The sequence below is a fragment of the Sinocyclocheilus grahami genome, unplaced genomic scaffold (assembly GCF_001515645.1).
Source record: "Sinocyclocheilus grahami isolate Dianchi unplaced genomic scaffold, SAMN03320097.WGS_v1.1 scaffold759.1, whole genome shotgun sequence".
In the NCBI taxonomy this organism is placed as follows: domain Eukaryota; kingdom Metazoa; phylum Chordata; class Actinopteri; order Cypriniformes; family Cyprinidae; genus Sinocyclocheilus; species Sinocyclocheilus grahami.
Window position 1 is genome coordinate 149,782 of NW_015505938.1, and position 20,584 is coordinate 170,365.

At 38.7% G+C, this 20,584-nt stretch overlaps 1 protein-coding gene across 8 annotated transcripts in view; it reads right to left on the reverse strand.

The window, feature by feature from the left end:
• The window catches only part of LOC107561163 (ankyrin repeat domain-containing protein 26-like), a 41,302-nt gene that overhangs the window by 16,465 nt on the left and 4,253 nt on the right, over positions 1 to 20,584 (reverse strand). For 4 of the 8 annotated variants that reach the window (XR_001605812.1, XM_016245529.1, XM_016245528.1 and 1 more), the window contains exons 3-32: positions 20,067 to 20,181; positions 19,809 to 19,982; positions 19,412 to 19,518; positions 18,658 to 18,795; positions 18,216 to 18,373; positions 18,036 to 18,068; positions 16,313 to 16,349; positions 16,135 to 16,219; positions 15,981 to 16,038; positions 13,354 to 15,371; positions 13,001 to 13,115; positions 12,820 to 12,884; positions 12,445 to 12,544; positions 11,656 to 11,705; positions 11,140 to 11,215; positions 11,014 to 11,058; positions 10,376 to 10,675; positions 10,201 to 10,278; positions 10,032 to 10,105; positions 8,359 to 9,120; positions 6,078 to 6,301; positions 5,008 to 5,202; positions 4,610 to 4,640; positions 4,280 to 4,421; positions 3,984 to 4,197; positions 3,721 to 3,904; positions 3,483 to 3,629; positions 1,866 to 2,252; positions 1,193 to 1,774; positions 200 to 352 (exon numbers count right to left, since the gene is read on the reverse strand). Coding sequence is in view for 7 of the 8 variants with exons in the window: in XM_016245529.1 (XP_016101015.1) it covers positions 200 to 352; positions 1,193 to 1,774; positions 1,866 to 2,252; positions 3,483 to 3,629; positions 3,721 to 3,904; positions 3,984 to 4,197; positions 4,280 to 4,421; positions 4,610 to 4,640; positions 5,008 to 5,202; positions 6,078 to 6,301; positions 8,359 to 9,120; positions 10,032 to 10,105; positions 10,201 to 10,278; positions 10,376 to 10,675; positions 11,014 to 11,058; positions 11,140 to 11,215; positions 11,656 to 11,705; positions 12,445 to 12,544; positions 12,820 to 12,884; positions 13,001 to 13,115; positions 13,354 to 15,371; positions 15,981 to 16,038; positions 16,135 to 16,219; positions 16,313 to 16,349; positions 18,036 to 18,068; positions 18,216 to 18,373; positions 18,658 to 18,795; positions 19,412 to 19,518; positions 19,809 to 19,982; positions 20,067 to 20,181 (6,847 nt within the window). In the remaining variant the exon portion in view is untranslated. The remainder of the gene's footprint in view (positions 1 to 199; positions 353 to 1,192; positions 1,775 to 1,865; positions 2,253 to 3,482; positions 3,630 to 3,720; positions 3,905 to 3,983; positions 4,198 to 4,279; positions 4,422 to 4,609; positions 4,641 to 5,007; positions 5,203 to 6,077; positions 6,302 to 8,358; positions 9,121 to 10,031; positions 10,106 to 10,200; positions 10,279 to 10,375; positions 10,676 to 11,013; positions 11,059 to 11,139; positions 11,216 to 11,655; positions 11,706 to 12,444; positions 12,545 to 12,819; positions 12,885 to 13,000; positions 13,116 to 13,353; positions 15,372 to 15,980; positions 16,039 to 16,134; positions 16,220 to 16,312; positions 16,350 to 18,035; positions 18,069 to 18,215; positions 18,374 to 18,657; positions 18,796 to 19,411; positions 19,519 to 19,808; positions 19,983 to 20,066; positions 20,182 to 20,584) is intronic. The other 4 variants (XM_016245526.1, XM_016245530.1, XM_016245532.1 and 1 more) reach the window with 4 other exon arrangements.

The window sequence follows — 20,584 nt, forward strand, 5'->3', positions numbered from 1 at the left end:
CAAAGTATAAAAGCAAACAACTCAAACGAAAGGACTTGTAGTGTGGCGACCCCACTTATTTATATTGCTGAAATCAATAAATGAACATTTATTGTTCCTGAGAATGAAGCTACTCCAGTTAAATACAGATTGCACTGTTAATGATTGACACCAAGCTGATCGGATGGTTTTCAGGAAGTATAAGAAGATTAATGGTTACCTTTCCCTTCAATCTGTCCATGTCCTTGAGTGTGCGTGCCTTCTCTTCCTCCAGATCATTACGGTACCGTGTGTTGACCTCCAGAGAAGCCTCACACATGGATAACTTCTTCAGACAGTCGGCCAGTTCCTGCTGCAGCTGCCTCAGAGAACTCTGCAAAAAAACAACAGCTTAATACTCTCATTTGATCAGGTTTACATTACATTTTACAGGGTCTACACAGGGACATGTGCAGCACATTGAGAAGTCGATCACTTCCACAAAATGGTCTACAATGGAAGTGCCAGATGTGTTGCAATGCACCTTTCAGTTGATCCATGTCCCACTTCTATTTTTGTCATACTGCAAATCTACTGTCTTTCTGAAAATAAATCGTTTTTGTATCTCTACAAAACTAATATATATTTACACTATATTTATATTAGTATTAATATGTAAATATTATTATTATTTTAAAGTTTTAAATTATTTTTTGTATGCATTTTATGAATTATTTTAATAACACTTAATAACATCACTGCGATGTTTATGGTTTGTATATAAGTCATCTCTTATTTTCAGCTTTATATATATGCAGTTAATTTTTTTATATATATTAAAATAAAAATTATAAAAATATTAAAACATATTTCTATATATATACATATATACTATTTTATAAAATATAAATATTATAAAATATTTCAATAATATTATATATATATATATATATAATTTAAAATTCTTATTATTTAAATATTATTATTGTTATTATTGATTAATAATTATCTTACATTTTAAAATTATTTTTGTATTAATTTTAATTATTATTTTAATAAATTATGACTCTAAGCTAAACTAACCCATAAAACTTACTTTTTTACTGCTGCTGTCTAGTCTCAGTCTTACATCTGATGTGTCCATTAGTGACACAACATGATGTTGTTCGCTTACAAAAGACATTGATAGAGCCATTTATAAAGAAAAAAAAAAGAAAATCTTAGTGTCCTCTACCTCTCTATCAGCTTTCTCCTGCTCTAGTTTGTAATTCTGATCTCTCAGCTCGCTGTTTGTCTTTGCCAGCTCTTTGCTTCTCTCCTCCACCAGGTGGACTCTCTCCTCTCCGTCTGCACGTAACTGGTTCAGCATTTCGGCAAAGTTTTGGTGCACATCTGTAACAGCTTTATCCTTCGCCGAGCCCTTGTTGAGCGCCTCCTCCAGCTGCTGTCGTAGCAGTGCGTTCTCGCTCTGAGCTTGGGCCAGTCTCTCCTGCATGGCTTCCTGTCTGGCCCCAGCACGGCTGGCCTGCTCCCGTTCGTTCAGTACCGTGGCCTCCAGTTCTTTGAGTTTGGCCAGGGCCTGGTCTTTCTCTCGGGCCAGAGTCTCCAACAGTACGCCTTTCTCAGCGATGGTCAGAGCATTGCGGTGACACTCGTTCTCCAGGCTGTTGGCGCGCGCCTCGGCCTTGCTGAGCTTCTGGGACAGGGACTGGATGGTGTCCCGTTGTGTACTGGACTCAAAGATGTGCTTTTCCTGTGCCCGCTGGTGCTCCTCACGATCTCGCTGCAGAGTGCGCTCTGCATCTGTGCGTGATGCCTGAGAGGTTGCAACAATAATAAAAGACAAATTGATAGCAGTTCCCAAAATCCCTTTCCCTTTAGTTTAGCACAAATGAGTTGAAGCTGACCTGGCATCTCTCAGCCTCCTGCAGCGCCGCCTGCAGTCGTGCCCTGCTCGCCTCGGCCTCGGCCTCCAGTTGCTGCCTCACTTGCCTCTCGTGCTCCCGTTTAGCCGTGATCACTGAGCATTCGGCCTTCAGCGCGCTCAGCTGCCCGTTGTACTGGAACACAGTCTGAGCCAAGGCCTCCTCACTCAGTTTCATGTCCCTGCGGGCATCCTCCAGTCTCTCGCGTAGGACGTCTCTCTCCTCCGCCAGCCGTGACTCTTCCTGTCGGCTGTGGCACTGTGAGTGGTCCAGCTCAGCCCGAGCGGCGTTCAGTTCATCCTGTATGGCTCGGTTTTGTTGCATCAACTCTCGCTCACGGTCCGATGCCTCTGTAAGCTGGGACATGGCCTGAGCACAACATCAGTAATAAACTCAGTTTAACATGCGACAAACACATTTGAGCATTTTTTAAAAAAACAACACAGTATGTGGCCTGGTTGCAAAAGAGTGAATGGCTCTGTAACAGTAAGTAAATGCCTAAATTCAGGTCATTAGGATAAAGCCTGAAAATCTGACCAATCAGATGCCAGCAAACAGGATTAGAGCAATTGGGTTTACACAGAAGATCTGCTAACTGTGTTTTAGTTCACTGCTTATGCGGTAAACCTAAATCATGAAGTTCACATATTTGATTTAGGGATATTGGTCATTTGTTCTCAATTATGCTCAATTATGACGTCACTGCTTATGTGATTGCAATGATATAACATCACTGCATATTGCTTAAATTTGCTCTCAGTTATGTTCATATTCATGGTTTCTTATGCATATTGTAAAGCGATGATGTAACTATGAAGTGACTACATATGTGATTGCAAAGATATTATATAACTGCATATTGGTAATTTGTTCTATTAACGTGCTTTTCATGGTTTCTTAGATGGGATGTGATAAAAGCTGCAAAGCTAAGATGTCACTGCATATGTGATTGTAAAGATATGACATCACTGCATATTTGACTGTAAAGCTATGATGTCACTGCATATGTGGCCATAAAACTACGATGACACAGCATATGTTTGTAAAGCAATGACATCACTATAATTGACTCAAGCCATTCTAGGTGTATATGACTTTCTTGTGTCAGACTAATACAATCTGAGTTTTATTAAAAAGCCACTTCAGAAGGCCTTTATTAACCCCCCGGAGCCGTGTGGAGCATATTTTATGATGGATGGATCGACCCCCATTCACTGTCATTATAAAAGTTGGAAGACCCAGGACAGTTATTAATATAAATCCGATCGCCTTAGTCTGAATGAAGAAAGTCATATACACCTAGGATGGCTTGAGTGTGAGTAAATCATGGGGCAATTTTAATTTTTGGGTGAACTATCCCTTTAAGCTGATATCACTGCAAATGTGACTGTATTACATCACAGCGTATCTGACTAAAGCTATATCACAGCATGTGCAATTTAGTTATGACATTGCTGCATGTGTGATTGTAAAGCTCTGACGTCACTGCATATTTGACTACATACATTTGTTAGTTGCAATGAATTTGCTAGCTGCTAACAGAAATAGCACATTTATAAATATTCCCTGACAAAGTTTTTGAAAAGGTGGCAGCGGTACCTCATTGCTCTTGTTGAGGTTTCGAAGGTTCTCCTTCTCAATGTTCTGCTGCTTACGCAGGTGGTTGTTGAGTAACTCCTCCTGTAGGGCGCGAGCACTGCGCTCATGAGACAGAAGACTCTGAGACTCATCCCTGTCCTCCTCAAGCTAAACACACAAACACACTCTTCAGAACACTGAGAAAACTGTGTTATGAGCTGGTTTTACCAGCTAAATCTAACAGTCTGCTGCTGTTGACCTGTTTAATGCTGTTCTTTAGGGCTCTGATCTCCAGTTCCAGACTGCGGACTTTCAGCTCGGCTTTGTGACACTCCTCTGCCTCGGCTCGCTGCTGCTCCTCTTTCCTCTGGAGCTGCTCACGGGTTTTATTATACAGCATGAGAGCACTCTGATGCTTTTCCTGTTCCTGTCTCAAAAGGAACCTTCCATGAGAAGAGAGAGAGAAGAGAGAGTCAGTGTCACAAAACCTGACGAGTTGCAGATGCACTGAGATAAGCTCACTTGAGATTGTTCATATCCGTTTCCAGCTCCAGTTTGAGATGTTCTAGGCTGGACTTGCTGCCTCTGATATCATCCAGCAGGATCTTGAACTCGTTGCGTTCCTGCTCCAGCCGAGAGGTTTTATCCGCCAGACGGCTGTGTCTGTCTCTCTCCCTCTGGATGGTGCGTTCGTACTCATGAAACATGTTCTGTAGTTTCACCACACTCACAGAGTCTGCAGGACATAAGATACAGGCGAACATCTTCATTTGCTGAACATCTGAACTTAACTGTTTGCTTTCAGCTGACTGACTCACCCAGATAGCTGGAGTCGAGCTGTTTGAAGAGCAGAGATGCATTGTGGTATCCAGATACTGGAGTCTCCAGCTCCTCAGTGGCTGTGTCAGAAGACTGGGTGAGATCTTCAAAATCATCCGCCATCTCCAGTTCTCCAGTACTCTGCATAGGAGACAATAAAGTCAATACAACACATGTGTAACACAGAGTATCCTGTGTTAAACTGGTAAATTTATGAGTAACATTTTCCTTCATATTCTCAAAAGTCAGTGCACAGTTTGGTAACCACTGTCTTAAACAAACCCTTAAACGAACACTTGGAGGTTTACCTTATTAAGACAAAAGCTCACCTGCTCTTTCTTACGCCTTGAAGAAGGGGACCTGTTGGTACAAAGAAAAAACATGATTTTATGCTTTATCAGATAACACCAGTCTACCGGAGAGCAAGTTTGGTGCTCTAAAATGAGGATATAATGCAGTATTCTCTTTTTAAAAATTAAACGTTATAACAAGGCCCATATGGAATCTGCCCGCTTTTCATTTGCTTTCATTTATTCAACACTGATTGTGGGTGCAAGTATTACAGGTGTAAATATTACAGGTGCTCAAATCTGGTTGAATTCTGTGGGCACAGATTCTGTGCAGGCCCAGTTATGCTTATAATGTTGCTGCTGCAACATTGCAACAGATAAAATCGAGCTATAAATAATATATTACATTAAAAAGCATGTAAATACTGCATGTATACCTCCTGTCCTCTTCCGATAGCTCACTTAAAGTACTATCATCAAAAACAGACTCGAGGTCTCCGTTATGGTGGGTCGCAGGTCGGGAGGGTTTGCCCTGCAGAGGAGGAGCTACATGGAGATTTCTGGCTTGGCTACCTACAGTTTTCTTTTCCTCCTCTTCGTCTTCCTCACCATGTGGTCGTGCCCTGTCAGTACTGGAGGTGCACAGATCTCATCATGAATTTAAAATGAAAGATAAAAAATAAAAAAAGGCAACTGCACGCCCTCCACCAGGGAAACAGCAATGATGACACCAGAAGCAAATTCAAAGCTTCAGCAAAAGCCTGATGAATATTTTCCATTAGCATGAAACATAACTGACAAAATAAAAATAACACAATACTTGTATGTCATGACTATAGACATTGTTTTTTATACATGCATATACTTTAGAAATAGAATGACATTTTTTTTGTAAAAATGTGTATTGATCTATCACCCATGGCTGTTTGCTGAAAGCTCTTTGCTTTAAGGTGTCTTCAGTATTTTTTTCAGTAATTTTTAAAGGGGTCATATGATGCCATTTCAATTCTTCCTTTCTCTTTGGAGTGTTACAATCTCTTGGTGCATAAAGAAGATCTGTAAAGTTGCAAAGACTAAAGTCTCAAATCCAAAGAGATATTCTTTATAAAAGTTAAGAGTCAGCCATGCCTACCCAAAACGGCTCGTTTGCATAACGCCGCCCAAATGTTCACAAAAGAAAGGCGGCGTAACTTTTATTCTCGCTGTTGCTGCTGCCGCCATGTCGTGGAGACGCTGTGTGTTTCGTTGTATAGAGGAGAAACAATAATGTACATTATGTGGAAAATAATGTGTTTTTTTTTTTAACCTTAATCCACATAAACACATTGCATTACAAATACACAAAATAATGTTCTTTTTAGCAACGTCATATGACCCCTTTAAAATAAAATAGTTCATGCACAGTTAAAGGATAAAAGGATCAAATAAAATAAAGTTCTTCAACGTGATTGGATCACAAAAACATCTCCCTTCACATTAATTCCATCTAGTAATGCAACATATGTACCTTCTTGGACTTCTTGTCAGATGTCTTGGTGAAACACTACCCTCTCTTCCCAAAGACCTGCCGTCAGCCATCCCTTCCTGTTGAGGTTTCGGGTTCCCAGAGTTGTTGTCAGTTTCCTTCCCTTCTCCTTGGTCAAGTTCACCTCGTTCTCTGGTTCCTCTAGTATCCCATAAAGCACTGGGCTGCTGTTCTCCCCTCATACCATCCAACTGTTCCTTATTACCCTAAAACAGAAGATATTATGTGTTGAGAGAGCTAAAATCATCTTTAATGTATGCATATAATCATTACTCTAAGAGCATAAGGAAATTCTAGATTTAAAACTACTTCTGGGAAATGTGTATGAATGTATTGATTTAGTCAACTGATCATGCAAAACATTCAGATAACTGTCACATACGAGACAAAACTGAGCAAAACACCACACAATGTCTTCTTTTCTTATTTAAAAAGAAGCACTAGAAACATAAAACACACTTCAAGCCAACATCAACGGAGAAGTTCTGGGTTGAGACACATCATGAAAACACACTAGTATGACAGATCTTCAGGAGGATGAAGAGAGATCTTCAGACAGCTAAAGGAAGCAATCCTTGGCACACATGCACACGACAGATGCACATATCAGGTGTGAACTGACACCCAAGTGAAGCATTTGACACCAGTGCATAAAATTAACCACTAAATATTTAATAAAGTGACAGACTGGATTCAAGACAAGTGCTGGTCAGGTCACACAAGTTAAAACACATACAGGACAAGACGAGACAACTGAAGACCCCATGAAATCAAACTTAGAGCTTTGTAGAACATTCACTTTTCAAATGCCCCTAAAAGTTCAGTAAAGCATTAGAAAGATAGAAAGAAACACATCTATTGTTGCACAGTGAGCAAAGCTCATTATAAACGCAGCCCAAACCATATTTTTCCTCAGGCTATTATTTAAACGAAAGGATGGCTATTAAAACAATATGATGTATGCTTTCCCAACTTCCCAAGCATGAATACACAAAATAACAATGTGTTTGTCTATTTCATGCAGTGCTGTTTTTGTTAACTACAACTAGCAAAAATCCTTTACAGCAATTTAAATAGATTAAATAAAATAAAATCTAAATATTAGATGAAAAACCTAAACTTAAAAAACTTGAAAATAAGGAAATGAAAATACGTTTTAAGTCGAAGTACTAAAATTAATACAATTCAAACGGAAATAAAAATCCATCAAAGCTAAACAGAAAAACGTATGACAAAAGCAAAAAACTAAATTATTTAAACATTAACTATTAAATTAAAAAACGAAAATATAAAAATAGAAGCTCATTCAAAATATTAATAAATGCTATAATAGTATATATGTAATTCTAAAAACACTGATTTCATGGGGTGTTAAAATGCATGAAGAATGTTAATGATTTGAAAACATTGTGAAATGAGTTGAAATTATGTTGAATGATGATACAAAAAATGTTGACAACACAAGATAATAGCTCTTTTTCAAAAACTAGCGTGCTGCCTCGCTGACTACTGCCTACATAAGTAGCTGCCTTCTAAGGTACCATGATAACCATCATAGAATATCATAAATGACTGATTTGAAAGGTTTTATATAGGCAGAAAGCTGCTATATAAAGCACACGGGAGACTGTTCACAACTGACTTTGCTAAGCTAACGACATGTAACTCTAATAAGTATAAAAGCCCATAAAACACACAAATAATGGGTTTAATTCAGAACTATTTTAGCCATACTTTCAGTACTGTATAAAATATAAATGCGTTAAATTAGCTGCACTGCATTCAAGAGTTAGCATGTTGCTAAGCTAATGACACAAAACGCTAATAAGGATAAAAATACATAGAACATACAAATAACGAGTTTAATTAGATTGATTTAGAACTTTTTTCAAGACTTTCAATACTGTATAAAATGCTAATATTTGCTAATTTAAAATTACAAGGCATCTCAGGAGGCAACATAATTAACATGTCATGTCAGAAGGAGCATGTCATGTCTTAAAATGCTGTCTGGGTAGGCAGCTCACTAGGTTTGGAACAGAGCTAATGACTGGCAGAACCAGAGATAGGGAACAGTTGTGTAATTTAGCCCGTCAGTGTCTGGTCAGCATTACAAGATGACTAACAGACGGTTTTGATTTTGAAGCTGGAGCTTTTCCCTCACATTTTGAGTTTATGTGAATGAGGAACAAGAAGACAGAGGCATCACTGTAAGTCTTCATTCGTTACACAAGTTTGTCTGAGACTCCTCCCGGGGTCCTACCTCAAGTCTGGACTTCCACAGGCCCTCATCAACCTTGTTGGAGTCAGAAGAGAGCACTTCTAGAACTTTGGGTGGGACTTGTAGCTCATTCTCAACAAGTAATGTAGGTCTGTGAAGTTCTTCAGGTTCTTTTTCGCTTGCAGATTCTAGTGGACACTTATCTTTGCTTCCACTCTCAGGTTCCTCTGTGTTATTTGTTCGGTTCTCTGGCTCCTGGGCCTCATCCGTTAGGGCTTCTGGGATGATTTGAGGGTTGTGTTGGTCACTGGGAAGCTCTGCATCGCTGACCTCAACACTAACCGTGCGGTGGACACTTTCAGACTGCGAGTCCTCCAGGCTGGACTCTCTCTGCTCTGGGATGGGCAAAAGTATGGCACTTCTCGCCCGGGCGATGGGCCGCACTATTGACTCTCCCTCTTCCTCACTGGAATCTTCGTCATCTGCTTCCTTTTCCAGCTCTTTCTTTTCCTCTTCATCACCTTGTTCATCTTCTTTCCACTCCTGCTCCGAAAGGTCACTCAGTGGTTCTTTGTGCTCCAGTTCTCCGAACCTCTCTTTTAGTTCAGCAGCCACGTTTCTGTATTGGGACTTGGTCTCCTTTTTGTTGTTCTCCACCCATATTTTCTCATAGCGTTCCTCCCAGGGAATCTCATCAGCTTTCTCCTCTTGTTCGTCCTCTCTAGGAGAGGTTGGGCGCTCCAGTGGTTCAAGGTTAGATGGCCTAGTTATGTCTACAGAAGACGCTTGTAATGCCTCTCTTGCCTTTGTTTGCACAATTAGACAAAATAATAGAATTAACAATGAAAAACCCAACAAGTCTGGTTGACAAGGACTTCAGACCAAACTTGAGACACATGCACATGACTCGTGCCAACAATTAAACTGTATCACTGTCACAAACACCACATTTAACTCAAATAAAGCACAAAGGAAACATATAGTGACATTAAAGACCAAATCTACATCACTGGAGCTTCCAGTTACCACTAGGGCAAAACTAAGACTCTATTTTCAACACTTAATTTAGTAAGAAGAGGCAGAGTTTTATGAAAGGCAGATTCTTTCAATTTAAAATAAATTAATAAAATGAAAATCTGATTAAGCGTTTCATAAGTCGTATTAAATATACTCTAATTTTTCACAGTAACACAATGCATCATCCCTATCAAATTACATGAAATTTAATTGCAATCCTAAATGCAATTAAATGCAATATTAAAATAAAATGGCAAATGTGAAAAAGAAATAGCAACTTCAACTTTTTAAAGTTTTATGAAAGGCAGATTCTTTCAATTTAAAATAAATTAATAAAATGAAAATCTGATTAAGCGTTTCATAAGTCGTATTAAATATACTGTAATTTTTCACAGTAACAATGCATCATCCCTATCAAATTACATGAAATTTAATTGCAATCCTAAATGCAATTAAATGCAATATTAAAATAAAATGGCAAATGTGAAAAAGAAATAGCAACTTCAACTTTTTTTAAAAATTCTTAAATGAAAATGATATGAAAATCATTTAATTTAGTTTTATTTTTAATTCTGGCACATAGTTTGCAGACATTTTCAATAATGAAATGCTTAATCAGATTTTTATGTTTATTTTATTATTAATTTATTTAAAGTTGGCAGAATCCACAGAGCTTGTTTATTCTATGAATTGCCCACCTGAGCTGCATCTTCACTTGCGTAAGAACTGTCTTCACTCTCGACATCTTCAGCTTTGGGTTCCTGCCGATTAACTGAAGAGAAATTCAGACACATTACAACATAATATAAAATACAGTGAGAAGTATAGTAAACCCTGAACATTCACCCTCACATTGAAGAGATTTACCTGTATCAGGCTCAGCGACATTTGGCAGTGAATTTGTCATCTTGGCTGGACTGGAAGTTTCCAAATCCCAGTCCGATTCTGTATTTAAATCAATTTTGTATCAGCATATATATTTATTGAAATCACCTCAAAAGCTAAGAGAATAAATCTAAGATTTGTAGTTTCTGAGTTCTACCTTCACTCTCCGGCCTCTGATTGGAGTCCAAGCGCAGTCGTGGCAGTGGCAGTGGTTTTGAGCTGGCGTTTGGGTTGAGAGATCGTGGACTAGGTAGAGGTGTTGTGCTTGAGGTTGTGGGTTTGTTTCTCTCTGGACTGGCTTCTTTATGTTCTCTGGTGTCCACGCCCTGTTCCTCGGATGTTATGGGAAGTCCGGAAGCTGCTGGGCTTTCAAAGACGGGTTCCTCATCCAGCTTATGAACTGGGAATTTCTTACTGGCCTTACTGGTGGTGCTGGCAGAGTCCCAGTCTGAAGCATCTATGAGAGGCAGAGCAAATAAATGATAAATGCAGACCTAAATGAGAATATCTTCATAGCCAGTGTGGAACACTTTTCATCGACATTCTGACTGAAATGAAACTCGTGTCGCCCATTGCATGTGCACTAACTGCTAGGCCCTGGCTTTGATATTAGCAAGGATCAGCAGAACTATAAATGAGCATAAGTGTTTGAGTATCTGATCTGGAGGGCATTGGTGATTTAATTTTGTGTAAATTAAGACAAAAGCATGAACACATCAGACATACAAAACATGCAAAATTTGATTCAGGAAGGATTCAGGAAATGTTTTAATCAAGGAAGAACATCAAGATTACCTTCAAGATCATCAGCATCCCCCAAACCAAGCTCTTCCATCAGATCTGTAAGAACAGAGATGTTTAAATGAGAAGTCAAACACGTAAGAATATAATTTAATTGTTGTGTTAAAAAAATGAGATGACCTGTTTTCTTATTAGCTTCTTTTGAATCCATCAGCTTACTAAGAACAGACGCGATCTCTCTTTTGACCACTTTAGGCTGTGAAAAAAAGATGCATTAAATATAAAATTCAAAAGTAAAAAAATATATATTTTGACATTTATGCATTTGATAGATGGCTTTATCCAAAACTATTTGGATAAAAATTGCCATAAATATTTTTAATCAGTACATGTATTCCCTGAAAATTGTGCGCCTTTCTCTACTATATGACATGATATTTTAAAAAAATAAATACAAATAATAATAATATATATGTTGATATAATTAATATTAATATATCAATATTTAATATTAATAGAATTAACATTGCAGGGCAGCAAAGTGGGGTTTTTTTCTTTCAATTAATTCAGCTGACGCTGCTTTATTGACAATCTAATCATTCATGCATTTTACCAAAAACGGCATTGCAAACATTAGTTCTTCATGAAATGCAATTCAAGCTCAATAACTTCCAGTAATTTCAAAATGATACTTACTGGTATTTCAGTTTCCTTCTCTTCTTCATCATCCTCATCCTTTCTTAAAACTGAAAGGCAAGAAGGGACAAGGTTCAAAACTCTCCTCAAAAAACATGAAAATCAATGGACAAAGACAAGCTTCCATGTAGCGAGTGCGCAGGCATGCACATGCAGCGATGGAGGTCTCCCATGATGCCTGTGATCTGGGGTTTGAGAGTGGCTAAATACTCAAACACAATAAAGGGAACAGTTCAGTAAATGTTCATTTCAATAAACTCATCTTGTAAACATGAGCAACAACGATGGGCCTTCCCCACTAAAGCATGTATTAGTTGAGCATCATTCCGTGTCACATCACATGCCTTGAATGCACAGATGACAACAGATTCATATCATCAGGATACGAGGACAAGATGTTAATGTGACGGCTATAACGGTGATGATTAATCCAGCAGGACAACAGCAAATCATGAATGCCTACCCATCGGCCTGCAGCCTCCTGGCTGGCCTATACTTCTCAATAAATTAACGTTCCTCCCTCCTCTTACGAAGGAGGGGACGTATAAGAAGTCTACAAAGGAATTCAATGAGATTATAAAATGCAAATCTACAAATAACCTAAACTTTGCATAATTTAGCATAGCAAGTCTTGTAAAAACATCTGTTAAGCAGAAGCAATGGAAAATGTCAATCTTTTGCATTTTTTTAAGCATGAAATGGTTGCAGAAGGCTACACAGACAAAGCATTCTAAAATGCAATCATATTTTTATGTAGTAAAAAAAAAACACTAGAAATGGCTTACATACCTTCAGTATACTCCTCATAAATACTGGACATAGATCTATGTGATTTGGCAGGAGTGTGTGGAGCACTGGCCTGTTTCTTTCGTGGGCTCTCAGAACCAGACTGCGAGGGAAAAAAGAGAGAACATATCAGGATGAAATGTGGTCACAGGTGACCTTAGAACAGAGGACCACAACCTGTTTTTGTTTTTTTTCATTTATATTTGATAATTAATTATCACAATTCCACTGACCCATTGCAGTTCCATCACTAACCTGTTTGTGTTTTCTAACCTGTAGGTTGGGGAAACCCTGATTTAGGGTGATTGTGTGTATAAACTGCATTACTGTATGGAGATTTCACCAGCTTTGCTTTGTTTAATATGTCTTGTGACTGACCTCTGAATCCCAGGGAGAGTCGTCATTTTCATCTTCCTTTTCGAGTCCCAATTCTGAAAGGAAATCTAGAAAAACATGCAAAGAATGTTATATATATGGTCATGTAATACATTATATACCTGTTTATGGTCACTAAATGCCATAAACTTGACGGTAAAATCCATAAAGGATGAAAATGTACCTCTTCGCTTTTCTTTGCTAGTACCACCATTTTGAGGATCTTTAGCCTTTTCACACATTTCCTCCGGTTCTTCCCTCTCATCCTCCTCTTCCTCATCTTCTGTGGAGGCCTCTTCCTGTTCGAAGAAGATGAGTTGCAAACCATTTTACATTTTACACTCAAACCAGAATAAATTGTTAGCATAGAAGTGGTGTACTTCAACGAGATTAGATACATAAAAGAATAAAAGACAAAACAAGTGGGATTTTCAGTTGCATCTTCAGTGTTTGTATCCTATCCACATCTAGAAACTATAACTACAAACCACTTCTATCCACAAGCTATGGCTATTCTAGCCATCGTCTCCTGAGTACCTGCAATGATCCGTGCTTTGAACGTCTTTCTTCCATTACAGATTTATTTACAGAGTTCTGTTCATGCAACTTCTCAAGTTGTTCCTCACCATCATCTTCATCAGAATCAGAAGTGAGATCAACTTCATCTATGACGGTGTAGGGGATTTCTTCTTGAAGAGCTGGTTCTGGTTCAATCACCTCTGTTGAGCGTTCATCTGCGAACTCTACGGAAAGGTCATCCTCAACTTGAGAGTCAGGGCTTGAATGTTGAGGAGATTCTGGATTTGTAGATTTGATCATGTCCTGTGAGTCTTGATCCAGATGGACAATCATTGGAGTTGATGGACTACAATGTAGGGGACTTGGTGAGTGGTTTGAGGAACTTGAGTTTTGTGGACTAGTTGCAGTTGAATGTTGATGACAGAGTCCAGCAGATTGCCTTGGACTTGGTGCGTGTTTAGGACTAGGACTTGTTGGAACGGGGCTCATTGCATTTAATGGTTTGGGGCTATTTGAGAGAGATCTCATCAACAATGGTTTTTCAAATTGTGCTGGACTTGAAGTGGCAGAACATTTTGGGCTACTATTGGAGAGATATGAAGCCTGTGGTAGATCTGCATCATTAATACATACATCATATTCTTCAGACAGAGATTCATTGTCAGAGACATCAGAGATCTGATCTATTTCAGAAACCTTGACCGAGCCGCTTGCAAAGTCATACTGCATTTGCTTCACTTGGCTGTCGTGCTCTTGACTTATACTCTGGTCTTCATCACTTTGACCAACAATCATGGACACTGGTATAGCTCCACTGTCATCACTCTGATCAATGCACCCAGGTTCTTCATGTAAAGGACTCTGGGAAAGGTGCTCAATGGGTTCTAAAGATGCCCTTGAAGTGTTGTCGTCCTGAACCAAAGCCTCTTGATTTTGGTCTTTTTCTGCATTTGGCATCTCCATGTTTGATTCCTTATCTCCTTCAGACATCCCATCACTTTTGTCTGAGCCAGACTCCCAAGATACCTCAGGGCTCTCTGGTTCCTTCTGTCCCAGCAATGTCAGAAATAGGTTCAGTGGCATCTTTGTTTGCACTTCTTCTTCCTCATCAACATCATCCCAATCATCCTCATCATCATCTGCAGTAGTTACAGCCTTTGACTTAGGTGATGCTGAAGGCACATCCAGATTGCTGGTGTCAAGATCAGTTATTCCTTCATTTTGTCCTAGAGGAACATCATCAGTTTCATCTAGGAGTTGTGGATCACATTCAATGGCTGTCCCCTGAGAAGGCTCCACTTCTAAAATGTTCTTCTCAGTTTTCAACAGCTCCTCATCTTCATCGTCATCATCCTCCCAAACATCATCATCACTTTGGTTTTCATTCTTGCTCTCAACTGGATTTCTGTTTGATGTTCTGTCCACACTTGGTAAAGAAGTTTCACATTCTGCGGGAGGACTTGGACTATCATTGGCCTCCTTGTTGTCCTCCTCATCAGAGAATCTCGCCTCGAAACTGACAGCTGACACAAGACAGCCATCCTCTAAATTGAGAATCCCTGGAATTAGACCTCCAAAAAGCATCTTTTCAGAAATTGTTTCTTTCATGTCCATTTTTTCTGAAGCCTCTTCTTCTTGATATGTTCTGACCTTCAGAGGACTATCTCCTGAGACACTATCCTCCATCATGTCCCATCCAGGTTGGTAGACATTTTCATTAGCCATTTCTGATTGCTCTGTTGTACCAATAGCCACGGTTTTGGGCAACCCAGGAAGGCCTGTTGTCTCGCAAGCCACAGCAGTTTCTTCTTGTTCATCTCCCTCTTCATCATCATCTTCTTCATCATCTTCATTTTCATCGTTTTCATCATCATCATCATCTTCTCCCTCCTCCTCTTCTTCTTCTTCTTCTTCTTCACCATCGTCATCCTCACCTTCATCATCTTCACCTTCTTCAGATTCGTCCTCTGGACTTTCATTGCCTTCCACATCTAGTTTACTGCCAGAAGGCAGCTCTTTTAACTCACTCTGCCCACCTGATATGGCAGGGTGGATTGGGTTGAATGAAAACAATAAAGAAGAGAAGAGTTAGACAATGTACCACAAAGAGACACAGTGAGGGTTACCTTAAGGGTGCTGCTGAAGGGGGTGGAGCTCATCTGGGGTGGGTGGGGTAAAGAGGCAGGTGGGGTTGCTACAGGGGGGTGGAGGGAGGTGCTGCTGAATGGGAGTGGTTTAGACAGTGGAGGGCGGATTGCACCCTTATTCTCACTGTCCGGTTCGGACTCTGATCCGCTCCAGGATTTGTCTGCATCCTGATCCGCTATGACTACAGACAGAGACAGCATATCACAATGCTCAATGGACCCTTTTAGATTTTTTTTAAATTGTTGATTTGAAATATTACTGTAACAGCTTAGCCAAACATTTTAAACATTTCAGTCTTTCCCCATTCAAGTAGAGAACAGCAGTGTTTGCCTGCCTATTACCTATATATAAAATAGCTACCAGTGAGCCTTGCCAAGACGGCCACCTAATGGGACTGCCTTGCCTTAATGGGACTTTGCTACAGGGAAAGGGTTTCAAATTACAGCACAACCACAATTCTGAAAGACTTCACAAAAACATTTACATTTAAAACTTACCTTCTACTTTTTCCCTTTTTGTGGTGCTTATGAGTTGCTTCAAGTTTACTTTCTGTTTCTGTAAAAAAAAGTTTTATTACAATATTTTGTAATCAATTTCACATGTGCTATTCAGAACTGTTGTCATGCACAACACAACAGAGCTTAGAAATACCTTTGGGCTCAAATCTAACTCATCATCATCATCATCATCATCATCTGATGAAGGCCAGGAATCAGCAGCACCACTTTTTGATGCCCTGCAAATGAACACAATGTAGTGCTTGATAAACTTTTCATTTGTAGCTGCTTTTATCTCCCATTCCTGTTTTGACATATCAATGACATCTCACCTGCTAATAGATTCTGTGTGAGAATGGTCCTCTGTATCTGAGGAGAGAAATAAAAGAGATTATCTGCGCTTAAGACAAGATACAGTCTAGCCAAAAAATTACCCATTGCTAATACAAACATTTTCTTGCAGTATAGCTAACTAGAGTTCTAAAGACCCATTCACAATTAGAGAGAATATTAATTTTGTGGTGAAACAATGCATTCCTACAGACCTATTCACACCGATAAATTATGTTTTTATCATTTTTTTCTCATTTGTTTGGCAAAACACTCCAAAAATACCAATGGGTTAAGACCAATAAGCATTTGGCTCAAGTATCTAAAACCGATTACATATTCTACATAGATGCAGAGCAAAAAGCAGTTTGACCGCAAGCATTTACTGATAAAGTGAGACTATGTTTAATATATATCACCACAACATCTGTACAGCTATTACAGTATACTTCTATATCACAGCATTAAAGAGTGAGTGACAATTGCCTTAAAATACATTGAAGTACATTACATAAGTAAAACATTACTTTTACATTAAATTACATTACATTTGCATTGTCTGCTGAGCTGTAGGCCTTTTTTTATTTAAATAGTTAAAGACTGGATTTTTTTTCACCCAGTCTCATTTTTTTTAACTTAATTTCAGGTGTCAATAGGTCTTATTTACTCTAGCGTACAACACACAAAGAAGAACAGCTCCTATGACAAGACATACCATGGTTTACCATTCAGCAACATTAAATTATTTCATACGACTCTTAATATTGTGTTTTAAAGGAATAGTTCACAGAAAAATAAAGATTGGCTGAAAATGTACTCACCCTCAATGTAGATACTCAATGTACAAATGTACTCACCCCCGAGATGAGCTCATTGGAACAGATTTGGAGATTAGTGTTTTAAAGGAATAGTTCACAGAAAAATAAAGATTGGCTGAAAATGTACTCACCCTCAGGCCATCCGAGATGAGCTCATTGGAACAGATTTGGAGATTGTTACAGTATTCCATCACTTGCTCACCATTGGATCCTCTGCAGTGAATGGGTGCCGTCAGAATGAGAGTCCAAACAGATTATAAGAAGATCACAATAATCCACACCACTCCAGTCTATCAGTTAATTTACTGAGAAGCAAAATGCTGCATGATTGTAAGAAACAAATCCATCAAGGTGTATTAACTTTAAACCATTGCTTCTGGTCAAAATAATCCATAATCACACCTCCTCCAGCGGAAAAGTCCATACCATGTTGTCCTCTCACATCAAAATCCATCAACATAGAGCTGTTCTGGATTCTGATTCAGAAGCGATGACTTTTTCACAGGTGGAAGCAATATTATGGGTAGAGGACGTATTTTAAAAGTCTAAATGATGGATTTGTTTCTTACAAACATGCAGCTTTTCGCTTCTCGAGATGTTAACTGATGGACTGGAGTGGTGTGGATTACTTGTGGATTATTGTGATGTTTTTATCAGCTATTTGGACTCTCATTCTGACGGCACCCATTCACTGCAGAGGATCCACTGGTGAGCAAGTGATGTAACACTACATTTCTTCAGATCTGTTCTGATGAAGAAACAAACTCACCTATATCCTGGATGGCCTAAAGTTGAGTACATTTTCAGCAAATTTTCATTTTTGGGTGAACTATTCCTTTAATCTCTGAAAAGGTAAAGAATAATGTGTCTGATCTACAGCACATCGATTGGCACACATTGGCAATACCTTTCCTTGCTCCTGCGGAGCTGCTTCCTGCTGCTACAACAGATGAGTGTGGAGTAACAACGGGGAAACAGAACCAAATCAAAACACTGCAGTCAACACTGCAGCAATACTGACGTACATATACAGATGACACTGAAAACCTTGAATTATGCAAATCGAGTAAAACACAATTAGACTCACCATCTTTATCCAGAGCTGGTCCTCCCAAAGCCAAACCAGCCCCAATACCACCAGGGCTGCCGAGCACAGACGTCTGTTTCTTTTTGCTGGCAGTGAAATGGGAAGGTGACTGAAGGGATCTTCTCTTCGTCCCATGCTCAATAATCAGATGTGAACATCTGGAACAGAACGATTACTGATGAGCTAGTGCTTCAAACAAAGCTTTCTGTTTTAAAACCACACAACATCTGCAGTGCATTTCCATTAACAAAACATTGCCAGTGTGAACATATCGCTATCACCATTTCAAATGTTCCTAACTTACAATGAATTAAAACAGGTAATAGCAACACAAATTGCCAACATTAATTGCGAAACCAACATACAAACAAAGTAAGGACTTTATATTTAAAATCAGATGGTGAGTATGAAATATAAGCAGGCAAAAGAAGAAAGCCCTTACGCGTGATGTCCATTCATGACGGCATAATCATCAGAAGACCAGCCCTTATCATCTTTCACTGTAATGTCGGCATCGTACTGCAGGAGCAAACGCACCATGCTGATTTGTCCATTGCATGCAGCTATCATCAACGCAGACCTTAACAATGACAGACAGAATGCCAATCAGTGAAACTAAAAATACTAGAAAACATTTGTTAACAAAACAGAATAGACAAAAAATTGCAAAGACATTTTTCATTTCCATTCTGCTTTAAGCACTGAAATTACTAAAACTGAAGTAAAATAATTAAAACACTAAACAAAAACAAATATAATAACAATATAACAATAATACAATAACAAAAAATTACTAAAACAAAATTATAAAAAAAACTACAACTGAAAAAAACATAATAAAAACAAATACAACAATAACAAAATAACAAATTAATAAAAATAACTGAAATGTACAACAAATTACAAAAATGAGAAAACTAAATTAAAACTAATTCAAAATATTAATAAATAATAAGACAGTAACGACACTAAAATAATATCTAGGTGAATCACTTAGTTTATTTGGATTACAAATCAATTGTTGTTCATTTATCCATTTATTTATCAGTACTATTATTCCTGATTGATTATTACTTTTGCTGAAAAGACAATTTCATAAAATTTCTCCACCATATCTCCTAAATGCACACATACCAAGATGACTACAGAACTTTCACTTTTGGATGAACTAATCCATTAAAGGGCGTCTTTCTTACCGTTGCTCCTGGTTCTTGACATTAACATCTGCTCCCTCTTTCAATAAAAGCTCCGTCATGTCTGCATGGTTTTCCATCACAGCCAGCATCAGTGGAGTGTTGCCATCCTGCCAATCAAACCACAACAAAACAAGACTGGACTGCATTAACTATCTTACCTTTCAACGCACAAGACGATCACTTTTGGTTTATAAGTGCATCCTTATCTGAAGGATGAACTTCTGGCTCAACCAATGTTAGGAGTAAGCATTTTAGTGTATATTATGCAGTATGCACTAAGTAGTCTATTATTTCTGCAATTTGGCACTGCAGAAATGAAACACTTCATCTTTATGTATCAGACATGTGCTGTGTGTGGTTAATACTGTAATAATCTGTCGGAACACTAAAGTTTCACCTTGTTCTGCACATTGATGTTGGCTGAGTGCTCCAGGAGCTGCAGCGTCACAGGTAGGGAGGGGATACGGGCGGCCAGGTGCAGTGCCGTGTTTCCATTGATGTCCACCAGGTTGGGGTCAGCCTCATGGTCCAGGAGCAAAGAGACAGAGCGGTCTTGTTCACACTGAACCGCCTACAAGACATGCATAACCACAAAGACATGCCAGTCAGCATGTATCTATACGAATATGATTTCACAAGAACAAGCGGAGTGTACCTTCATTAAGGCAGAGCGGTTCTGATTGTCGCATAAGTTCAGCTTCACTTTGCTCTCCACCAAGAACTGAACCACATCTCTGTGTCCGCAGGCACAAGCGATGTGCAGCGCAGTTCTGCGGGTCCAATCACAGAGGATAAATGACAGCATTACTGCACATACAAATGATTAGAAGCTACAAAGAGTTTAAAACAATAGCAAATACGTTTTTTTTAAGGAACTAATACTTTTATTCAGCAAAGATGCATTAAATTGATCAAAAAGTGGCAGTAAAAACATGTTACAAAAGATTTATATTTCAAATAAATGTTGTTCTATTGAACTTCCTATTCTTCAAAGAATCCTGAAAAAATTTATCACGGTTTCCACAAAAATATGAAGCAGCACAACTGTTACACTGATAATAATAAGTGTTTCTTGAGCAGCAAATCAGTATATCAGAATGATTTCTGAAGATCATTTGACACTGAAGACTGGAGTAATGATGCTGAACATTCAGCTTTGATCACAGAAATAAT